This window comes from Protomyctophum bolini, assembly GCF_963924005.1.
Source record: "Protomyctophum bolini genome assembly, chromosome: 21".
In the NCBI taxonomy this organism is placed as follows: Eukaryota; Metazoa; Chordata; class Actinopteri; order Myctophiformes; family Myctophidae; genus Protomyctophum; species Protomyctophum bolini.
Window position 1 is genome coordinate 9,514,551 of NC_137882.1, and position 19,513 is coordinate 9,534,063.

At 43.6% G+C, this 19,513-nt stretch overlaps 1 protein-coding gene across 2 annotated transcripts; it reads left to right on the forward strand.

Moving 5' to 3' along the window:
* The first annotated feature begins 380 nt into the window (after positions 1-380).
* On the forward strand, positions 381-11,276 carry ythdf3 (YTH N6-methyladenosine RNA binding protein F3). 2 transcript variants are annotated; one of them, XM_080793964.1, is made up of 6 exons: positions 381-748; positions 1,260-1,284; positions 1,424-1,480; positions 1,653-1,732; positions 2,072-3,796; positions 8,812-11,276. In XM_080793964.1, the coding sequence occupies exons 1-6, from the start codon at positions 725-727 to the stop codon at positions 8,833-8,835; spliced, it is 1,935 nt and encodes a 644-aa protein (XP_080650090.1). In that variant the 5' UTR covers positions 381-724; the 3' UTR covers positions 8,836-11,276. The 2 variants fall into 2 exon arrangements, with proteins under 2 accessions (XP_080650090.1, XP_080650091.1); XM_080793965.1 differs by lacking the exon at positions 1,424-1,480 and having other exon boundaries at positions 383-748.
* The last annotated feature ends 8,237 nt before the right edge of the window (positions 11,277-19,513 follow it).

Genomic DNA, 19,513 nt, shown 5'->3' on the forward strand with positions numbered 1-19,513 from the left:
CCATGAGCTAGCTAGCTAGCTAGATAGATAAATACCTTTATTTTAGATGTAGTGTATGCAATTATATTCGAATTAGTTGGATGTCATGACTCATGTAGCTGAAGTATAATCAAAATAAAATGTCCAGTGGTCTATCTTGCAGAGCACTCGTCCTCTTCCATGTCTAAGACATGATGTGTGATTGTGTGTGACTGACATGTTTTGTCAGTTTGTATGTATGCTCAGTTCAAATGTCTTATGTCAGTTTGTAACATGTGTGTGTCATGTGAAGTTAGTGAAGTGTCAGTTTGTAACGTGTGTGTACTGTGTGTGTCATGTCATGTGAAGTGTCAGTTTGTAACATGACTCAGAGCGTCACAGGCGGAAGGTCATGGAGCAATAGAACGGAACGGAAGCGGGGAGTAAAATACTATCCGCCATTGTAGAGTGTGCCAGTGTGGTCAGGGATAGATTCCAGTAAAGGCATTAGTCAGTTTTCAGAGTGACTGAAAACACTGTAACTATATCGGAAACGCTCAGCGTCTTTCACGGCCACAAAGTCCGCCATTCGTAAACGCCGAGGCACGTTGTCGCAACGTTTAAACGGGAGGAAACCGTCGCCTGTGTACGGAGTGACTGGATAAACCCCGAGCCGAGCTAGAAAAGAGCACCGGACCGGAGTGCAGAGACAGGAGAAGCCGTGGACAGACACTCATAAACAGCCACTCGTCTCTGTTCCTGGAGGATGTCTACGACAACTGTCGACCAGGTTCGTCTCTCTTATTATTTGTTTTACTCTATGTCGCCACGTATTAAAATCGAGCGGTGACGATTGACGAACGTAACTTTGTCAACACTCTGCTAGACTGTTATCGCATTAGCATAGTTCGAGGAAGACGGTACCAGATCACACAGGTATTTGATATGTGATAGCTATTAGCAGTAACGTAGTAGGCCGACCCTTGAAGCACCGGCTGCAAAACGCCGACCAACTCCAGTTGTAGCCGGTTGTCGACCGTGCTCCCCGGCCAATGCGGTACGTTTACTGGATGTCAGACCGTTTGACATCCGGTCAATAATGCAAAGCAACCGTCCTGTACATGTTAGACACAAGCTGATGGCGTCGCATCAGGTTACCGCTACCCCTGCTCTTATTATTAACATCATCCTGACTAATGATATATAGATAGAATATCTTGTGTGCTGTGTAGTGGCCTGTATGTCTGTGTTGACGCAATAGCTCGCAACAATTTAATCTTATGTGCTGTCCATGATTTCAGAGACCCAAAGGACAAGGAAATAAAGGTAATGTTTTCTTTTATTTATTTAAAATTGAAATTATTCGTTGGAGATCGAATTGTACAAATAAACGGGGCAGTGGTGTCTTTTATTATGAAAACACGAATTAATCAACTTAACATTTTTTGTCATACTATACAAATAGCCTACTTTATTTTGTTTGGACAACTTGACAACAATGCCAACTGCTACTCTGCCAGTGGTTAGTATTGACTGTCTATTATCCTGCACTTGTTTTCATTGTAAAACCTCACACTAGTCTTTGTCATTCATATTGGAGAAGAAGGTACTGCTTTGCCAGGATTTAGATCAGTGGTGGTCTGGTCTGGTGTCTGTTCATGTTTTTATTTTATGGTCTCTTTCTCCATTTTCAGTACAAAACGGATCAATGCATCAAAAGGAAGGTGTGAACGATGATGATTTTGAGCCTTATCTAAACAGCCAGACAAATCAGGTAATGTTCCACCATATAGTTAGACTGTAGGTCAATCAAGAGTGAAAGCCTTTTGGCTAGTGGCTTTCACTCTGCCCTAGCCTTTTGTGGTGTACCATATTTGTTGTATGCTCTCTTCATGGGGGGTTGACAAACATAGAACTATAATCACAGAATAGCATGGTGCTATACTGCAAGCCACGAAAAATATGGCTACATTCCATTCCAGTTAGCCAAAGATGACCGTTTTATTTGCATTTTCTTTTATTATTCTGGACTTGCTCACTGTCACACACAAAAAAAAGAAGTTGCTTGAGATTCTCCCATTAACTGGTTGCACCTTCTCCCTCCCATATACAGAGTAACAGCTACCAACAAATGTCTGATCCCTACATGCCCAGCTACTATGCTCCATCCATCGGTTTCCCATACTCCTTGGGAGAGGCTGCATGGTCCACAGCAGGAGACCCTCCTATGCCATACCTGACCGCCTATGGACAGATGAGCAATGGCGAGCCCCACTTCATCCCAGACGGTGTGTTCGGTCAGCCGGGCGCCCTGGGGAACACCCCTCCCTTCCTCAGTCAGCACGGCTTCAATTTCTTCCCTGGCAATGCAGACTTTTCCACCTGGGGCACCAGTGTTTCTCAGGGCCAATCCACACAGAGCTCAGTCTACACTAACAGCTATGGCTATGCCGCCAGCTCGTTGAGCCGGGCCATTGCTGATGGACAGGCGGGCTTTGGAAGCGACACCCAGCTGAGCAAGGTCCCGGTGCTGAATAGCATTGAGCAGGGTATGACAGGGTTAAAACTGGGTACGGACATGGTGGCAGCTGTCACAAAGACTGTTGGCTCCCCTCTGGGTGGCACAGCGGGTATGAGCAGCATGGCAGCAAATAACATCCCACCGTCTGTCAGCTCATCCGCACCTAAACCTGCCTCCTGGGCAGCCATTGCCAGGAAGCCAGCCAAGCCTCAGCCCAAGGTCAAACCCAAAGCCAATATAGGGATGGGGGGAGGCAACACCATCCCCCCGCCCCCTATAAAGCACAATATGAACATAGGTACTTGGGACGATAAGGGCTCACTCAATAAGCCCCCACTAGCTCAGGCCATGATGCCCCCGCAACCCCTGGTGCAACAGCCTCTTATGGTACAGCCTCAACCCCTGCTGCAGAACCCTCTGCCCCCACAGCCACAACACCAGGCCCAGCACCACCACCACCACCAACATCATCAACACCAACATCAGCCGTTCCAACTTCAGTCGCTCCAGTCCCCCCAACACCCCCAGTCTCTTCCCCCTGGTCCTCCTCACCCCCACCATCACCACCATCACTCCCACCTCTCCTCTCAGCCTGGTCCTCCCCAGCCCCTTCACCAGCAGCAGCCTGGCCCTCCCCCTAATCGCTGGGTGGCCCCTAGGAACCGGGGCACCGCCTTTAACCAGGGCGGCGGGATGGAGGGCTTCGGCCTTGGTGGGGGGGTCCCGATGAGCGCCTCCCCTTGTTCCGGGGAGGTGCATCCCGTGCTGGAGAAACTCAGAGCCCTCAACAACTACAACCCCAAAGACTTCGATTGGAGCTTGAAAAACGGCCGCGTTTTCATAATCAAGAGCTACTCAGAGGATGACATCCACCGCTCCATCAAGTACTCCATATGGTGTAGCACGGAACACGGCAACAAGCGCCTGGATGGAGCGTACCGCTCGCTGGGCACCAAGGGGCCCCTCTACCTGCTGTTCAGCGTCAACGGCAGTGGGCACTTCTGTGGCGTGGCGGAGATGCGCTCGCCAGTGGACTATAACGCCTACACAGGCGTCTGGTCTCAGGACAAGTGGAAGGGCAAGTTTGAGGTGAAGTGGATCTTCGTCAAAGATGTGCCCAACAACCAGCTGCGGCATGTCCGGTTGGAAAACAATGACAACAAGCCAGTGACCAACTCCAGGGACACTCAGGAAGTGCCTCTGGAGAAGGCCAAGCAAGTGCTTAAAATTATCGCCACTTTCAAGCATACCACCTCAATCTTTGATGATTTTGCACATTATGAAAAGCGCCAAGAAGAGGAAGAGGCTCTAAGAAGGGTGAGATAAAAAACACACACACACACACACACACACACACACACACACACACACACACACACACACACACACACACAAACTTGAAAGCCATACACTGTGAGATCCACACTGTTCGTTTAACCCTGAAAGAGTGTGTGTGTGTGTGTGTGTGTGTGTGTGTGTGTGTATGCATAATAGACAACATATCTAGATGCAGATGTCACAGGTTGGTCAGTCACTTGAAGTCGGAGGTCCACATTGTAGCCACATCATTTACTAGTATTACCGGTACCACTTTAAGTGTTAGATCAACACTCCAGATTGAATGTGTACCAACTCTTCACTGAGTCAATAGAATGTGGCCACCTCATATCTGTAATCAACTGATCCTGTTCCACCTGCTATGAAACAAAAGTAGATACACCATGGAGTTACACAAACAGTCTAGCGTAACTGGGACCTTCGAAGAAGTCATGTCAGCTGATTTGCCCTACAACCAAATGCCCAACAGCAAGTTCAGGAAAGCGTCTCATCAGCCATCTTGTGCTGTCGTTCAGGGAGCGATGATTTTGACATTTTTAGATGCATGCTGGACGGGTGTTTCCTGAAATAGCCCACATTCCTGGCATTCCTTCACTCAGACAAAGGCAGAAGTAGGCTCTGATCTGCCTTTGAAGGCTAGGCCCTCCGCTCTCCGCAGGCTCCTCGTGCTTTATTAGCCTTTAACCACACAAGTCCACAGCCCTGCAAACTCGCTGCGGTGTGCCTTTCCCCTGGGTGTTCTAATTTAATGGGTTAATTTTGAAAACCTCCCTTGGAAACAACTATATGTGTGTGATTTAAAATGCATGATTCCATTTCCTCTGTGCTAATGAGAGTTCTCCGAAGTAAACGTACTGCAGTGCACTGTCAGAGGGGAAACTGGATTATGTTGCAGTGGTAATGTTGATTGTACAAGGGTGCCAGAAATGGTCGTCAATTAATAATTAAACGAATTAAATGCACTTTCATATTGTGAGATAGATGCTAGGAAGGGTGAATAATCTGTCATCATAGCTAATGCTCTGCTGCATCCAATTCTGGATACACCAGTATGCTAATCTGTTTGCATTAAGATCCCGGTTTACACACACACACGCGCACACACACACACCCCTCTCCCTCTTTCTTGGCCCCTCTCCCAACGGTGGTGCTCCATTGATGCTGTATTGACTCCTCAGTCCTGACCTTGTTAATATGCACCAGGGTTGCTTTCTCATAAATATTTCAAGTCTGTGTTTTCAGGCTTCTGAAAACAACCTGTCAGTAGGACGCCTGTTTCATCCTGCACTGTGCAGACGGTGCACCGTGCTGCTTTTGTAGCCCTGACCTCCTACATGACAGAATCAGCTCAAAAGAGGTCTCGTCCTCCTGCTCGCCTGACAAGGTTAATTGTTCTCCGTTGTTGTGCCTGTCCTTCTCGGAGTCTGGGAGGTGTCAAACCAGCTCGGCACAACAGCTCTGTAGCACCTTTACCAATGTCTGCATGACCAAGTCAACTCTTGACACCGTGACCAAATATTTGTTTTATTTATGGGGTTTTATTAGCGTAGCTATAAATGTTTTAGATAAATAAAATTGCTCCACTGTGGGGCTGTAACTATCGATTATTTTCTTAGTGATTATTCTATTGTTTAGTTTCATCGAATAATGGAGAAGCCATTATTACAAAGCTACATGAAAAAAAGACTTGTGGGCTTGTAGATCAGCTATTTTGAAATAATTTGATTGTTTTTGTCCCTCAATATTTTTAAAAACCGTATATTGATTGTATTTTCATAATGGATTAAATCAACTCATTTGATTAACGGTTGCAGCCCATTTCCACTGGTGTTCCTGGGTAGATGACGGAAGATAATAGCGTGTTAATGTGAATGCTGATGAGTTTTGAAAATGGATGATGCTTTGCCCTCTGCATTGTGTAATTGTTGAAATAATTTAATTTTATCGATTGATGCAGTTGTGGAGAACTGGGATCAGTTCATTTTGGCATTGGCGAAAAAAAGAAGAAGATTATACTTTATAACCATTAAAATAATAATGAGAGCTAGTGCTGTGGATGTGAATTGCGGTCTCGGTTTACATTTTGTGTTAAGTGATTTTTTAAAAGTAAATTCCTCTTAACCCTGCTGAGGCAAGAGGGATGAAAAAGCACTCTATGCACTCTGAGACTGTATGGAGGGCTTTGTCCACCATACCCCCCCCCCCTGCCACAGTCTGAACAGGCCTGCTGGGGATAGAGTTACACAGGGGGCCTGGGTCTCACTGGGCCTTCCCCCAAATCAATGACATGGACACCAGACATTGCTCAAAGGGAAGGCTGTTCCACCTGGGAAATGGGGTAAAGAGTCAGTGACGTCAGTCCATTAATGGCTGTGTTAATGCCCAGGAAGATTAATTTCCCAAAAAAAATTGGTCTGACTGGTACTGTATGGCTGCAACAGTGTATCGACTTGGATGTGGTCTTATTTTGAAGTGATCTTGAGGATTCCCTTTTAGTATATAAGGTGTGTTCTGGAATCTGGATAGATTTGTTTCCTCAGACACTGTACAGACCAGCTGGTATTTATGCAAGGCCCGGTGAAAGCCTGACAGTAGTGCACTGCAGTGCAGTCTCTTGTCCCTAGTGTAAACATAGATGATAGATACCAGTGCATACCTTACCTGTATGTGTCTTCTCAGATTTAGATTAATACATTTTATTGTCACATGTGTGTGTAATTCTTACAAGCTCACATTTTAAATTAAAGAAGGGGTAAAGAATGGACATGGAAAGAAACAAAGAAAACGGTTCATTTATCAAATATCCTATCCTCTAGTCTGTATACATTTGGGTATATGGTAAAAAATAAAATAAAAAGAGAGAGAAGCAAATATACCTTTCATACATATGCTCTGTGTCTCTTGCTTTTTGCTCATGGAATGTGGCAAACACCACTTTAGCATCGCTAGTTCGCTACGAGATCAGTTGGTGCTAAAGGCTTACACAAATTAGTGTTTTCACACAGCATGTTGTGCTTTGTTTTTGTTTTGTTAAGGTAAAGGGCAGGTTCTTGAAAATGAAATTGTCAGCAGACGGTTTTAAATATCCTTTAATATTAGATTACAGAATGATTGGATTATATTACTTGAGTTAAAGTACAAAAGTATTAGCATCAAAATATTCTTTGCGTACCAAAAGTAAAAGTAGTCATTGTGCAGAATTTCGCAAGTTTCCAAATGTATAAATTCCTTTTAAAATAGCCGATAAAGTATATACATGGGGCGGAAGTGATTTTGTAATGAACTAAATCTACAAAGTAACTAACATTTTCAAATGATTGTAATGAAGTAAAAGTACAATATTTGCTAGTGGATTGGAGTAAAAGTATTGATAATTGGAAATATTCCAGTAAAGTAAGTAAAAAGTACAGTACTTGAGTAAATGTACTACTTAATTACTTTACACCACTATAAATGTTCTAGTGCCACTAGTGTATATGTCTTGAGAAAGCGTTCTACATTCCACTAATAAGGGTCCCTCCCTCTAGACGAGTTTAAATGGGCTTAAAGGCCCAGCCTGTAATTGCAACCTGCAATAACTATATGTATAATGATTATAGGCTAACTTGGAAGATGTTGCATGCATTGAACAAGCTTTATTTTTAAATGTATTGTCTGGACTTTTGCTTTAAACACTGTAGGCAATTGTCACAACATGTAAGTGTGATTTTCTTTACTTCAGCTGTTTTCGCCAAACTTTAGTCTCAGAATAGGGGTTATAGTTAATAGAAAGAGAAGCAGCTGTATTTTTGATGGGATTGAAAATCCTACTTTCTAAATACATGTATACTATAATATCTTGATACTGCTCAAGCCTGCTATGCAACGCAAATGCATTATGCTGTAGTACACTGTATTTCAATCGTCATAACTCAATACTGACCTGTAATTCAGTTGGAATGATTAATGACCAGATGTTTTGGTGTTGTCTCAAAGCCAAGCACTTCAAGAGCGATATGGACATAGTCCAAATTTAGATGCTCAGATAAATTCTGCTCTGTATCTCTACAAGTGCTAAGAATAGAGTTGACCACTCACACAGCGGCCAGAAGTTTACCACTCACACTGCCACCGAAGTGAAAACATTGTGAAACTGTGCTATACAACAACTTTGCTTTATGTTTACTTATGTGGCTGGTTAAGACTGAGGTTAGGGTTAGTAGTCGACTAGTCGGACAACACGCCAAACACGACTTCGGACAATGGCTGACAACAACGACAAACGTCAATATGTAAGAAATGTCAAGTAGGCTCCATTGCATGGTCTTGATAAGTAACCTACTGGTGATTATCGGTTGATAAGAGTGTCAGAGTTCTGCACGGGTTAAAAACCAGCACTGGCCTTTACAGTACCTGCATACTACCTGCTATCCCACAGCAGTCTGTACCCATTTTCACCCATTGCATAAAAAAAAACTTGTGGGTCACCCAGCGAACACCCCGCGGGTATCCTTTGAGGCAGACAGCCCGGCATGACCTCCTTGCTGAGTAGATAGTGACAGCGTTATTCTCAGACAGTTTTCAAACATCACTACCAAAGTGGCCATAATAGGGTGGTTGGTGGGGGGGGCATGTTATTCTGGGGAGCCCAAACCCTCTGACAGTTTGTCACTTCATATCCGATCAGGGGACACAGACCTCGCAGCAATGTTCCCCAAGAGTATAATACCAAATTTAGCTGAGCATCATTCTATCAACTGAGGTTATAAAATAAAAGCCAAAGAAGGGTGCAAAAAATTCCAGTGTGGATTTTTTACCCCTTTAAGCTCAAGTACTTGCGCTGGTGTAGAGTGCACAAGCAGTTCCTTTTGTTTAACTTTTCGTCGCATGAAGACTGAGAAGTTGAGAACAGAAAAGCGTTTTAAACTGTTATATAATTATGTTTCTTCTCCATCTATCATATATTTTAATGCAACCTGTTTGTTTGCTGTTTGCTTTTTGTTTTCTCTTGTCAGGAGCGGAATAGAAATAAACAGTAACCTTCAAGCAAGCCCTCTGCTAGAACGGCAACACTAAAATGATGTAGGACTTTAAAACGATTTGCCTAACCACAATGAAGAATGGCCAACACAATCTCTGCTGAAGATGACAATGTATCTGATCACTTGAACCTGATGGACGGACTCCTCTGTATCAGTTCACTGGTGTATTCAAAATCCTGTGTTTCTGTCTCACAAGAAAAATGATGGAACGTAATCCACTTTAGAAACTGTTTTTAAAGCACTTTGAGTCCTAAACAGCCTCTACCAATATACCCTTAACTCTCTAACTATTTTCTTCTTCTTTGATTATATTTGTGATTAACTGACTAACCAGTGCAGTCAGGGAAGTTTACTGGGCTTATAAAAAGAAAGAGAAACATTTTAATGCCTCAAGTTTGGGATAAAAAGATCTGGTGAAATCAATCGCCTCATAAAGAGATTAAAAAAAAAAATGTGTACAAAATTAAATAAAGATTATTCTCAAATCTGTATTCACTTGTCTGATACTGTAGTTCTCAGACGGAGGCTGTGATTGGTTTGGTGGGATGACAGGGAAGTGGGTGACATGATGACAGGGAAGTGGGTGACATCATGCCAGTCATGCAGTGTTTCCTTCCTCACTGCCTATGTTTCCTTTCAGCATCCCGTTTTCCATGTACCAAAAGATGACGATTGAGCTGTGGCAAGTCTCAGCTAAATGTACGTTTGTTTCATTTTTTTCCTAATACTTTTATTTTCCTTCCGCTCGCTGGCTCACTCATATTCTCTCTCTCTGTTATGTGATCCTGTCATTCTGAAGTGCATTTGTCTGAGGAGGAACCAAGGAAGCTCTGAGAAGGAAGGGAAGTGGTCACGTGACTGGGCTGCGCCATGACACTTTCATGGACACTTTCATGGGAGCCAAACTCACACCGGAAGTGCAATGAATACATGGCAGTAAATGGAGCCGGCTGGATCAGCTCATAACTAACAAACCTTATTTATGAACAATTGAGACCTTTTGTAAAGTAATCACTTCTGGAAAATAACGGAAGACACAGGTTGTTTTCTAATCACTTACTTTTCAATGTGCACAGAGTGTACACACTATTACACACTATACACACTAGTATATACACAGTATATACTTTTATCTGAGGATCTAAATATCAGCAGGTATCGTTTCTGGCTCCGAAGTATCGCGCGATTTGGCTGCCAGACAGGAAACGGTGGGAAGTCTCGCGATACTTGGTGCGTTCAGAAAGGTACTTTGTGTTTTTTAGATACCATACCTCTAAAAATTACACGGTGTACATCGAATAACAACACAGCAGACAATAATGTGTTACATGTCTTCTGTTATTTTCCAGAAGTGATTACTTTACAAAAGGTCTCAATTGTTCATAAATAATGTTTGTTCATGAGCTGAGCTGAACTGAGCTCTCATTGACTGCAGTGCATTCTGCCAAACTTCCGGGTAGTTTGGCTCCCATGAAAGTGTCATGGCTCAGCCCAGTCACGTGACCACTTCCTTCTCAGAGCTTCCTTGGGAGGAACCTGCTGCTGTGACAGAAGTAGCCGTGGCCTCCTTGGGCCCGTTGGGTGACTGTTGCTTTGACGTTGATGTATTGTACTGTACCTCAGGCTCTAGCCAGGCTGTCTGTCCTACACAACTCTGTAGCACTTTTGGGATAACCCTCCCAACAAACATCCACCCTCACCCCCATCCTGGATAACCCTCCCAACAAACATTCACCCTCACCCCCATCCTGCTTGGTTTGACTGGGACCCCCCCTCCCCTGGCCTCAATTGAAAGGATGTGACAGTTTTCTCCTCTAGGTGACTGACTAGCTAAATAAACATTACCCATGTTTAGCGGAAACCGTGTTGGTGTCTTGTTTTACTGACTACGACCTACTGCATGTTGGGAACAACATTCACAGCTACATATTGAGTGTTAAGTTTCACCGAGTGTAATAATGGACCCTGTGTTATACATACAGTACTGTTGCAAAATGGAATTGAAAACTTAACGATTGAAGTGCGATGAGTGAAAGATGTTGAAATACTGTAGGGAATTATGGTGTGAACACCCACCCAGCACCATGACACTACCACTCTCCCACTTAGAGAAAAATGCTCTGTATCTCTAGACATCTGTAAGTAATATAGTGTAATTGACAGACCATGGCATTTCCTGTTTGCTCTGTACACATGAGTGTTCCATAAACCAGTGATACTCAACCTCAGGCCCGCGGGCCACATCAGGCCCGCGGGACCATTATGACTGGCCCACCAATGAAAATCTAAAAAAAAGAAGAAAAAGAAATCTGGAAAATGAAATAAAAATAAATAAATCTGAATGAAGTTATCTTTATTTACATTATTATAAGTAATACTATTAGAGTTGTACTATTACTCGAACGAAAATAAAAGCTTGAGGAAATTGCGGAAATGGAAATTGCGGAAATGGTAATTGCGGAAATTGCTCTTCACTTATAGCTATCTATTTTCAGGTAGATTGTTTTATTTTACTCAGTCAGCCATATAATAATGTGCAGTTATGGAAACAGCTCTTTGTGTTTATGCAAGAAAATGTTATTTATTTACATATTGTGTCCATGCACATTGTACTTTGATACATTTTGCGAAAATAAAGCAATTGAAAGAGAGAAGTTATCAAGTATCATTAATGTCGTAATTTTATCTACTGGCCCCTGGCCCCTTGCCATTTTTGTAATGTGGCCCACAGGTAAATCTATTTGAGTATCCCTGCCATAAACCATCTTGTCTGAATGTGAATTGAGAGAGAATCCCTCCATTTATAAAATGTATACCTTTGGTCACTCAAACTAAGAAATAGTCATATCAGAACATCTTTAATTATTTATTGTGCACTATAGAATTTTCACCTGCCTCACTGGCTATAATTAAAATTAGATTTATACATGACTAAGAATGCCTTTTTGATCGATAAACCAGTATCACTAGTATCCATCCTGTAGTCAGCCCATTGGTGCTGTATGTGCCTGACCTTCTGGCTCACTGAGAATTTGACTGATTTATCAACTGTTCACGGCACACATCTTTTGTGCTGTACCAAAAAGCTTATTTCAGTTTGTCCACGAGAGGGCGCCATAGTACCATGTGTGGCTGCAGTGAGCTCCTCCCCGGAAGTAAGAGGCTCTCTTATCTCAAGTTCACATGTCCTCGTCTATGGAGCAGTTAACCAGTTAAATACCAGCTAAGCTTTGCAATGAGAAGTGGAGAGGATAAATCCCACTTAGTTTGTCAAGGATGAATAAAGAACAGTAATTATAACAGCGGAAGCTTTGGATTGCAACTTTGCTCTCTGTGTTAATTTGTACACACATCAGGTTTTCTCAAAGAAATATACCACACTCCTGCTTCCATTTGTCTGGGAACACAACTAAACCAAACTCTATTTATACCCTTGGCCTTCACAATGTCATTACAATTACTAGTTGTATGTAACAGCATTGAAATGCACAAAGGATCATCTATGAATGCAGTTTAAATTAGAGACCCATCTGGTTTGTTGGAACTGCTGATTCTTATCTTGTGCAATGAAAGGATGCTTACAGAATCTAACCCTGTAATGACACACTCTACTGCTATTCCTTAATTATAGCAGGCAATTCTGTTTCTTTAAAAGCTTAAGAATAATATGTTAAAATTGCACAGCATTTCATTTTTGTGATCGTTAGGCTATACAGTATATCATAATCAGAATTAGGTCTATGGTTACATAGAGGAATGTGTATGAGAAAATAATTACAACAGACGTCAGTCATCAATGATATTATATTCAAGGCCAAATCACCCGTTTGGTCTCAATAATATAGAGTCTATAGACTATAATAGTCCATTCGTGATGAAATGAAACAGGACCACAATGGAAACAAGCCCTCAAGGCTTTTTGTGTTCCGTTCAGCATTATTGTACAACTGTACCTCTGTACTTCTTGCAAACTGTTAACGTATTAAATCAATCAAAGCAGTATACATTGGTCAAAGTTGTTCCAGGGTCATGCCAAAGCTATCTTTTCAGAATCATCAATATCTGGAGAGTGGAGATGAAAGATAAGAAGCTGCACAAACTTCACAAACTGTCTTTGAAGTTTCAGTCAGAACTGAAGGCTCGTCAAGAAAGACAATGACATGGCTCAAGGCAAGGTTAGGTCAAGTGTTTTGTGGGTTTTCACACTCGGCCCCATGGTGTGTCACTACATAAAGTCTGACACTTCTTTGCAGGACCGGACACAGTATACAATTTACAATTTAGCAGACGCTCTTAATTCAGAGCGATTACAATAAGCAAGGACAACACAAGGTAATACATCAAATGCATAGAAAGTCATCTAGGATCGTATGTAAACCAATAACTTGTCATTCGTCCAACAGTAGAATATCCAAAAAACAAATCTGTACACTGTACACTGCACATTGAATCTACACACTATAGGATGCCAGGTTAACAATGACCTACTATCTGTCTACTCTACATAATATGCCATAAACTGGTGACAGTGCTCACTGACATTAGCTTTATTGTAAGCATCGGTGTCAACCTCAGGTTAGTGTTAGCTCTACTGAAAAACAGGATATAGAACCGCAGCAGAGGCCTTTATTCCAATCTAGCATGTGACTGTCAAGATCCCCAACATGATAAGCAAATATTTGTCTAGTTTGATATTTTCAAGTGCACATTTTCTTAATTTAAGGATGACATATGTATAGGTCATCCTTTCACATTTGTATGGGGTGTGTGGCAACCGAGGGGAGAATAGGAAGGATTCACAATAAAACAAGAGTCTCAGAGTCAACATGTAACTTAAATTGTCTTTTATTTACTAGTTAGGGAAAGGGGAAAACAGGGCAAAACATCAACTTAGGGTTCCTCCTGTCTGGGGCTTGGGCTTCTATGCACAGTCCTGGGCAGAGCAGAGAGAGCTAGTGACTAATATATTCAGGTGGGGGAGAGTGCTGCATGCTCTCCCTTGTGGAGTTCAGTTGGCCTAGGAGGGAGGGAGAGAGAACGAGACCGCAGGTGAGCCACAATACACGCACAGCACATCCAAGTGGGTCCAAGGGTTTGTGAGATACTTGTGAGATATCCATACCAGCCTCCTCATGAACAGAGTGACGATCCTGCTTCCTCACTCCTCCAAACTGACTCATCACTATCACCAGGCAGCTTGGGCGTCGGCTATTTAAAAGCTTCTGTTGATTGCCTTACTGGCTGCAGGTGTGTCCATGTCCAGGCTCCCATTGGCTGCAATACTGTACCTGTTAGTGTACAGGGTAATATACTCCCTGAGTCCCTCTATCACCTCCCCCAGCCTCCTTCTGTGGGGAATAGGCCTGGCTGTTTGCCACAGGTGATGAACTAGATTTAGTAAGTGTTGAATGGGGTTTGTACAGGTGGGAACATGTCTGGACTCTGGAACTAAGCCGCACTCCGACATATGACGGCTTTGCTTGCAGAAAAATAACACATCTACAAGCCAACAACTTGTTGAGACGTGTTGTTGGCTTGTAGATGTGACCTGTGACCTGATAACCCTAGCTGTCACAGGGCTATCTTATCATCTTATTCGATACTGGTCATTGAGTTTCCATATCATGTCATACTGACAGGATTTTGACATGTTACTGACCGTGATAGTGACCATAATACTGAGTCTGCCCAAGTGCCCATGATACTGACATGATACTGACCATGACTATGGTCAGGATTCGGAACCAGAAGAACCGGATCCAACATTTGGAACCATTTCCGGAAGTGGATTATATCACAGTCAGACTTTACGTCTGCTATACAATTCCAGTGGTTCTCAGATTTAGAGCTTGTAAGAGTTCCTTTGGTCCCACTCCCTCAAGTAACCCAGTTCACTTTGAGAACCACTACAATAATACTGTGTTTACCATATACAATACCATATGCAATGCCATACCAATGATACCATACCACATAACATGCCATGCCATGCAATGCCACATTAGTAACTAATTAGGCTGATTGTGAATGTGCAGGCAGCTAGGCTGTCCCTTTGATCATTAGTTCGTTTCTTAATGTTCATACTACGGATTTTTGGTCATTGACACATTTACATGAAAGCCCATATTGGTAAAGACCCTGCACACCTGACACCACTACTGAGGTTTTGGGTTAGAAAAACAAAATCACAACCCTTCTGTGAATAAGCAGTGCATGCCTATACTCTATTTGTTGTGTGGGTGCTGGTATTCAGGCGGTACTACTTTTATGTGTGGGTGCTGGTATTCAGACAGACAGTATACTTCATTGGGTGTGTGAGTGCTGGTATTCAGATGGTAGTGGTACTACTTTACTATACTACTCAGACGGTATTACTCCTTTATGTGTGGGTATGTGTGGGGCCTGTGTGTGTGTGTGTGTGTGTGTGTGTATACTGTATATGCATGTCTTTAAATGGCACTGTGTTGCACTGTCTCCTGTTTGTGTTTAATTGATGTAATTGGTTGCATCTTTGTGTTGGAATCAGCTGCAGCTGTTGATGCTGCATGTGCTCATACTGCGCACACACACACACACACACACACACACACACACGCACACACGCACACGCGCACGCACACGCACACACACACACGGCCCCTTCTAGATGCAGCTTGCACCGCTTACAACTTACAAGTCAGACATAAATGTGTGCCGGCTCAAGGTGGGGTCTCTTATCTATGGTGGTACCGTTACAGTATGGACATATCTGGGCCATCATTATTCATCTTACAGTAGGTCATATACACAGGCCCAGCTCTTCCCTAAGGTGTCAGCCAGGTTATTGCCTATCTGCTGCCAACTCTTTTATTTATGGATAGCAGAGAGGGAACAAACCAGGAGAGCGAGAAAATGGGGGGAATTGCTTATTGTAATGATATATCAGATATTTATATTAAGTAAGCTGTGCTGGCCCTACTAGAAATCAGAACACTGAGGCTGAGCACGGTTTACTCAAGATTGTGTACTGTTTGTGAAACTTTAATCAGACGTTTGTGGAAAGAGAATGCAAGAGCGTTCCAGATGACCAGACCCACATCTATACCTCTCTTGCACTGGGATGGTGATTCCTGGAGGGGAGGGGAGGCATTGCTGGACATGGTCCAGCTATTTATTGAATTCAAAAGGTTAGAAACGGTCCTGTATTCAGGCCAATGGTATGCATTGCAAGGGGGTGGAGGTTCGACGGTGGGCTGTGCAGCACGGAAAGGTCTGAAATGTAATGCATTTGAAATGAAGTGGATAAAAAGATGCCTCGGAATGAAATATGAAATGCTGGCTGCTACGGGGTGGGGCCTTGGGAGACATGGGGTCGGGAAACCAGCCTGAAAAGTGTGTGTGTGTGTGTGTGTGTGTGTGTGTGTGTGTGTGTGTGTGTGTGTGTGTGTGCGTGCACGTCCGTGCAACCGTGTGTGTGTGTGTGTGCATGCGTGAAAGAGAGACTAGGAGCGTGGCACTGTATGAGCGTACAGTTGGTATGTAATATGATGCACGCTGGCTGTGACTTCCTCTTCCAGCCCTCCTGTTCAGGCCTGATGGAGATTAAGGGCCATTAAAGGCTCTCTGCTGCATGTGCAGTTTCTATTGATCACATCGACTCAACTCACTGTAGCCAATGATCCGATTACAAGTGTTGTACCCCTGTCCCTGTCGCCCACCCACCCCCACCCCATCGCCACGGCCATCTTCCCTCCTCCTTCCCCCTCTCTCTGCCCTTCGTGGCCCAGGGTGCTCTGCAGGGACGGGGGAGACGGGCAGGGGGGGGAGGGGGTGGTTGTGACTGCTCTAGCTGATGTCAGCACTATAAGGCCCATCCCAGAGGGACCAAGCCCCCAAGGCGAGTCTCTGAGTGTCTTGGCCCCATTGTCTGTCTGCATTTCTGTCGTTGAAGCCTTCCTGTAGTGTACGCGCAATGTAGGCTACATTACAAAAGTACGATGGGGTTTTATGACAAGGAATCTGCAGGAGAGAGATGGGTGGGCCGTGGCACAAAAGAGCTAAATGGGTTCAGACAGTCTGAGAGGCATAAACTCAAACCCCTACAACCCCCACACACACTTCTCTCACCCGTCCAGCAGCCTTTCATTGCGTGCATGGTCAAACAGCCCTGGGGGAACCCTCTGTGAGACCCACAGTGGTTATTAGCATTGACAGAGGCTCTTGGTAATCTTCTTAGTTTCCAATGCACATAAACTGTCCCACTGCACTGCCGTTTCGGAGGGGGGGGGGGGGGGGGGGGGGTGTTTCTGAGGAACTGGCAACCTGTTCCCTATACTGGAATCGTGCAGAAGAAATCTTGAGTGTCAATACAACTCTGATAGTTTTAACAGGGACCCTCAGTGTTAACATGTATACATGAGCCAGATTTGGAACGTATATTTTATCAATATCGGGAAAAATCTGCAATATCAGTTGATTGGTGTTTCAGCTCATCTTGGTACTGTACATCATGGTACTCGTCATGGTATACTATCTCGACTACAGATTTTGTCCTATAGGGAATATGTTTTACTGACTGTTCATTTTCTTTCTCTTTCTGTCACGTCCCGTAAATATTCCCTTCATACCTTTGATGGCTGATAGTATAAAATGTGTTGTTCTTGGTTAAGTAGAGACAAGTATTGTGTATATGTGACAGAACTGGGTCTGTGAGGAGACGGGGAGCTGCGTGCTAGCGGTGGATGTGGGCCGTATCTTCCAACCCGGTTCTATCACTCAGCCGCATTGGCAAGGGATTCACAGTCACACAACCCAAACACTGATTCCCACCAGGGCAGTTCTCTGCAAAGATAAAAGCAGTTACACAGTGTTTCTCGTACCGCAGAAGGAGTATCATGTGTCTAATGTTGTGCCAATTCATTAAACACAGGTTTTCTGATCAAACATTTGGACACTTTAATAGTGTCCATGGGGCCTAATCGAGGCCAGAGATGGAAAAGGAATAAAAGGTATAATGTCCGGAGCTCAGCACAGTCTTGAGAATGTGTGACTATATGGTATGGAGGAGAGAGGGATGGGATTGTAAACACATTCCCTTGGTGGATGAGAGCCACGCACTGTTTCCAAGGAGAGACACGCTAGAATTGGATGTCGGACCATGGAGACCGTATGCAGGAAGTGGACAATTTAAGCATCTATTTACACAGCACTAACATTTACCACTCAAACCCTATAGTTGACTGGGGTTCCCCAAGGATCTATGCCGGGCCCTCCCCTCCTTGTTACCCTCTGCACCAAATCTCTTCTGCGAAAACAGCCAATCTATACTAGCTCACAACGTGTCGTGAGCTTGGAGATAGGCATAGGCTATCCTGTATCAGCACATCTATACAAAAGAGCATGGCAAATTCCATGAAGCACCCTCATTTGTGTGTGTACACACATATATGATGCATGCATACGTAGGCATCGTGTGTGTGTGTGTGTGTGTGTGTGTGTGTGTGTGTGTGTGTGTGTGTGTGTGTGTGTGTGTGCGCACACACGCGTATATCTGTGCTTTGATATGGCACAGGGGCTGGATGGAACTACTGATCCCCGTTGTAGCCGCAATTACATCACAGGGCAGAGTGGTCAGGCTCCTGTCATACATATTAATGCAGGTTCTGGAGGCACACACTTTGATTCCCCGAGATCTGAGTTGGCCATTGCATGATAATTGCATGTGCACACAAAGTGTATAATGTTGTTCTGCTCTAGGAGAGATGCACAGTGAGCGGGCTAGATCAAACACACTTCTCAGTAGGGCGATTGGGGGAAATACTGTGTGTGTGTGTGTGTGTGTGTGTGTGTGTGTGTGTGTGTGTGTGTGTGTGTGTGTGTGTGCGTGCGTGCGCGTGCATGCGTGTGCGTGTGTGTGTGTAATGTAACAGACATATTACATTGACTCCTACTAAGTACTAGTGCATAATTTTCAGTAATGGTGATTCAAATCCCCTTTTCCATCATATGCTTTGCTCCTAACAGGACATTTCATTCGTATGTATAGTCGTTGGAAGTTATACTAACGGCTTCATTGTTGTTAAGTATTGCAGAGTTTCCATTATTTATTCAGAAGCATGCAGTGGGACATCACACCAACGTTTGCAATAAATGTGAAATTACATTAACAATGTAATTTAGCGCTTATTACTCTATAAAACTTAAATACTGTATAGCAGGACTATAGTTGTAATGTTGAAAATCTAAATGTCTATGGTGAAGAGCATTGTAGCACCATAATCTGCACTAAAACCATACAGAAGTAGAACGATTGATCCCAAATGCCCACGTACACTACAGTGTGAAATGATACAGAGCAAATGCTGCTCAGTGCTCGTTGCTACCAGCAGAGGGCCTCGTTGCTGTTACATGGAGCAATGGAGAAGACGGGTTCCATTTTCTAGCACCGAAACACACGCATACAGACATGACTTCCAATCCACACATAGACAATGCTGAATGGTACTGAATTTCATTAAATATCTATGATACAGGACACCCACATTCTTCTAATAACTCTGGAGAATCTCAGAAAATATAGCACCAGCCAAATCATTTCAGAAATGTCCAAGACACGTCTTGTATTTTATATACGTCATATACATTCGAACAGGGCCCCTGCCCATGCTCCATATGGAGCTGGCTTGTTCTGACATCA